This window comes from Mastigoproctus giganteus, chromosome 8 (genome assembly GCF_048544385.1).
Source record: "Mastigoproctus giganteus isolate SK-2022 chromosome 8, ASM4854438v1, whole genome shotgun sequence".
Classification (NCBI taxonomy): Eukaryota; Metazoa; Arthropoda; class Arachnida; order Uropygi; family Thelyphonidae; genus Mastigoproctus; species Mastigoproctus giganteus.
The window spans coordinates 195,570,123-195,575,394 of record NC_143582.1 but is presented as its reverse complement, the minus strand read 5'-3'; the positions used below and the strand labels follow the sequence as shown (position 1 = coordinate 195,575,394).

Below are 5,272 nucleotides of genomic sequence, written 5' to 3'. Positions count from 1 at the left end.
GATGTTACCGCAAGAACTTATCAACAACATTGTTCTAAGTATGGACAGGCTGTGCAACGCCTGCATCGACATTAGGGGTGGCCATATCTCCTACTGAGGACCACCTCTTCCCTTTGTTCCATCTTTGGCAGTGATGCATCTGTGTTCCATCTTTGGCAGTGATACGCTTACTAGGGGAGCACTTCTGTTTCACATCCACGCCATGAACTTTAATGAGGGAGTGAAGGAGAAGTTGTCAAAGTTTGCTGATGATTTAAAGGAAAGAAGAGTGGTTAACAAGGTAAATCTGCTTCAAAATGACTTAGGATCGAATGCAGAAATGGTCTGAAGAATGTCAACTGAAGTTCAATTCTTCTAAATTCAAGATTTTGCACCTGGAGAACAGAAGCTAGGAGTTACTTGCAAGCTAGAAGGAATGAAGTTAAAAGTGGTCCAGGAAGAAAAAGATAGGGGTTACGGTTCTCTCAGATGTGAAATTTTGCATGCAGCATAAACAAATGAGCATGGTATCCTGTCTATGATACATAGGACCTTCGTAAATAGAGAAAAAGACCTTAAGGATATCATTGTATAAGATGATGGTGAGACAGCATTTAGAATATTGTGTTCAGGTCTGTAAGACATAATAGAAGAAAGATTTAAAGCTTGTAAAAAGTGTTCAAAGAAGGGCAACTGTATTGGTGAGGAGTGATAATTGATGTTCTTGGCTTAGAAGATGAGGACTGCAAAGCTTGGCAACTACATATCTCAGGAGAGAGAACCTAATTGACGTATATAAGGTCCTGAAGGGAATCAGTAAAACGAACAGGACAGGTGTATTTTCACTGGCTGAAGTGAGAAAATCCAGAGAATCCAAGTGCAAAATTTTGGGGACGAACTGAAGACTGGGTCTCATGAAGTTTCTTTCTGGCGAACTGTAGATCATTCGAATAAATCATTCGAATTAATTGCTGTACTTAAATATGAAGGGAGAAAAATACGAATATACAGAGAGCTTTAAGTCTGCACTTTAAGCTGTACGCATTTTTTTCTTTCTTTTTTTTCTTTCATCAGCAAGGGAAAACGGTAATTGCTGAAATAATGGTCACTAATGGGAGTATGTGTGTTGTGATTTAAGATTTAGAGTTAGGAAAGCATCCTCTATTAGTTCCCGCTGATATAAACGAATGGTAAACAAGAAAAAAAAAAAAAAAGAACAGTTATCAGGCTAATAAATTACTGCGAACCAATCACCTCTGAAACCACGCTGAAGTTTGGCAACAAACTATGGCAGAAATTAGCCCTTTTCTTCCATCTTTGCTGTCCTTATAAGACAGCAAATAAATCACCGATTTCAGAAGACAATCTCTAGGCAGAAGTGATTACTGAACACTTACTTAACACTGACCAGCGTTATTCGCAGTCCTTTTTTCCCCTGACAGAGATCCCTAGTGGGCGTTTATGACCCCCAGGTCTTTTACGGACACACTTTAATAACTTTTCGCTGTTTTCCAAAACCAATCTCTCTAATCCCGTTTGCCTATGTCGGCGTCAATATCGCATCATCCCTTCAATCTTAATCGAAACCAGCCCGCTAAGCAAACTGAAACACGTGCTAGGATTTGCCGAGTCATTTAGCCAGTAATGTTCGACCAGAACCCTGTGGTGCCATAATCTGGAACCGATGTTTCTCGCTCCGATTACTATCCACCAATGGTAAGCCACGACCCGAATCTATTTTCATTTGTGGTGCCGCTCGCAACGACAGGCTTCTCCTAGATACCTCCCTTCCGTTTTAGGACGTGACGTTTGGCAGTCAACTCTTCTGCAACGTCTCGGGTCACGTGGACTGCGACTACTTAAGTCAAAGAACAAGGCAAGGAGCATCATATCCCAAGAGAGCCACTAGAACCACTGTACTCTCTGGTGTGCATCCCCACAACCCTCTTCTTCCACACCAAACCTGCTAAAGGAGAAAACTTCTCCTAGTCTCTCTAGGAACCATGACTTTCTTCACCGGAGTTGGATGCACCAGGCTGGACATCATGACCGTCCCTTTCTTCGCTCTACTTGCCGTGTTGGTTTCTTGCTGCACAGGTAAATTTTGCATTTAGCTTTAATAATATTTGCAAATTCTGAGTTTCGATTTTACTTTTTAACTATTTTAACTAATTTACAGATTTTATTACTATGGAAGAAAAGTATAATAATTCTTACTGTTCTCACGTGTTTTAAAGACTAATATTTCATGTATTTAGAAAGAAAAAACGCGCATGAAGTAATTTAAACTATAGGGAGCAGTAAAATTAAAAGACATTTAAATTATAAAATAATTTACATCTTTTTCTTTATATAAATGCCTAATTTCATTTTTGGTTAAGCATGTATAAGCATACAAAACATCGCTTAGTTGAGTCATTTTTTTCTATTTCTATTAATTTTTTACTAAATAAACAATATCATGTCATTTTATAATGACATGTTATTGTCCATGTAGCAGTATACTAACTACTCCACTCTCAAGAAGAGGCTGGAAAGGTCTGGAATGCAACTCTGTCTCCAAATGGAGAAACGATTGGTTTTTCGAAGATGGAGTCTCACCATTCAGTGCAGTGTGCTATAATGCAGCTTCCGAAGGGTCAGCCATGATCTGGTGGTCTACTTGATGAACATCTGTCTGTTATTTCTCGTGTTGAATACCCATGTTGCTAACAAAAACATCATAATACACCAGGACTTACAGTATCAGGCTATACACCAGAAAATATTCGCTTGGGTCTCTGCTTGCAACATCTAAAACTTCTCCTATGGAGTAGATGTTTGCTGAAGATGAATCACGGTGTCACCATTACGAACTGGGAAAAAAGAAGGTGAGAATGTGGTAAAACAAGACTTTCTACCACCAGGGAAGGTTCTTGATATAACCAAGAGAGCTTAAGAGCCTGCTCACATTTTTCACTAATCTCCAAGGACCATTAGAATTGCTTTCATGCCGTCGTAATAAATGATAAAAGCGCTTGGAAAATGCTACAAAATCTACAAGTGGAAACAAAAGCCACATTTCCAGATCAACAAAAGCTAAATGGGATAGAATTCATTGGGAAGTGCTCAAGCATCTTCCCAACGAGATATAATTTTCCAGATGGTATGAGACAGAGGAATGAAGATATTAAACTATACCGCTTGAGAAGGCAACAGAAGATGATGTGAAGACCATAAAATTGAACTTGCTATAGGTTACATCGTTTTTAACTCCCACAAACTCGGATTTTTCGTCCAAATGACCGAAAAACCGACACGCAAATTATAGACCCCATATACCGACACCTCATGATCTTAGCTACCTTGGAGCTTAACACACAACACAAAAATATTCTGTTTTCTTTGTGTGCTCATGTTTTTTTTTTTTAATTTTCTCTTTAATGTTCTGTTACTGTTTTCACTGTAACATTAATCCCTATAAAAAGAATATTAAGTGGGTATATTAACATTGTTAAATCCGTTAGTCTTTAAAATGTCTAAAGTTTTGTTTCCAATATTTTGTTGTTTACTATAAGTACGTTCATTTAGTTATTGACCGAATACATTCTTGTTTTTTATGTAACCCATAATTAAGAAGTTATTTATTCAAAGATAGTATTCTCTGTAACAGGATCGGAAAATGGTTGATCGCAATCGACTGGTGGATCGCAAAGCATATTTTAGTTAAATACGATGCATAGAAATAAAAGTTATATGATTTCTTTACTTGAAATTTTTATATACCTTCCTGTTCAATGCGTATTTGACAATAAAAAAAAATTATAATAATTCTGAAACCAGATGGATCTAGGTCGACCTTGTGATCTTTTTTATTTTTAAAATAGTTGGTTTGGTAGGAAAGATTGCAGACCTCTGATCTAGAATTTTCTCTTTGAGTCTGCTCTTTGTTTCTCTGTAGAAAATTTCATATATTAATTATTTATTGTCAGTTTGCAAGAACCCATGCATATACAGTTGAGCAGAGCGTTGAATTTATATGTTCGCTTCTAAATTTCAACTCACTAACTGGTTTCTTTTTTTGTGCTATAGGTTATTGGTTCGATGATGACAAACGTCAAGACCTTGTACCATTCCCCCGAATTGGACGTCCATTTTGGACATTGGAAGATGACAAAAGACAAGGCCTAGTTCCTGTTCCCCGTTTTGGTCGCTCCATGTACGACAACAAACGCCAGGGACTTATTCCATTCCCTCGTGTTGGACGAACCTACAGTTTACCCGAACTTGAAATGTTCGAAGACCTTAGTGATTGGTCGGATGATACCCCTTTGACCTTCTACAAGAGAGGAAGCTTTTCTTTCACTCCCAGGATTGGACGCAAGAAGAGATCCATCTCAGAAGACAACGTAGAAAGTTCCAAAAACATCGCTTCAGACACATGGGACTACACCTGGGATGACACCGACGCCTTTGATGACGACAGTTACTACCCTCGCCAGTCCCGACAGTTGATTCCTTCTCCTAGAATGGGCCGAGGCTCCCTAATCCCCCGTTTAGGTCGTAAGAGGTCAGACAGCGAATTGGACGTTGATGAATCCAAACGGGCTGCATTTATCCCCAGAATAGGACGAGCTCCTCTCATTCCTCGCATTGGTCGCTCAGATCCAGAAATCCACGTCAATTCCAGAGCTGCATTTACTCCCAGGCTAGGTAGAGCAGTTGCTTTCATCCCCCGGATAGGAAGATCTGAAAAATCAACAGAAGAACGCAAACACTGATTGGTGAACTCTTTGGACTTTAAGACACTTTTTGCGATTTCAATATGATTTCGTACAATAAAAAAGAAGAAAAAAAATCATAAAAAAACTGAAGCATTGCTCATTTAATGCTGACCAGATGGGCTTGTTTTAAATGCCTTCAGCTACCAAGCAATTTGAAGCCGTAATAATTTTAGTAAGAAATGAAAATACCGAGTTAAAACTTTACTGAAAAATGTACCATAGACTTAAACACAAATAAAGGACAATTCTTGAAATATCAGGCTATTTTTATTTCATTTAACTTGATGACTAATGTTAAATAGTGATCGTTATAATGCAAATATATTGATAACATTTGATATGCGCATGTGCGATTTCAGAATTACGTCATCCTTCTTCCTTCAATTTAATGGACTCCAAATGTTGTTATTTCAATTATATTTTACATAATAAAAAAAGGAAACATTGGAATGAAAACCAAACACGATGAAACACTAATATTCACAATAAACTGACTGATATATTGATAATATCAGTTCATTAACTGCGTT

The 5,272-nt window shown here is 37.9% G+C and overlaps 1 protein-coding gene across 1 annotated transcript; it reads left to right on the top strand.

The window, feature by feature from the left end:
* The first annotated feature begins 1,820 nt into the window (after positions 1-1,820).
* On the top strand, positions 1,821-5,001 carry LOC150082139 (uncharacterized). Its single transcript, XM_090380005.1, has 2 exons — positions 1,821-2,076; positions 4,051-5,001. The coding sequence occupies exons 1-2, from the start codon at positions 1,983-1,985 to the stop codon at positions 4,737-4,739; spliced, it is 783 nt and encodes a 260-aa protein (XP_090236131.1). The 5' UTR covers positions 1,821-1,982; the 3' UTR covers positions 4,740-5,001.
* The last annotated feature ends 271 nt before the right edge of the window (positions 5,002-5,272 follow it).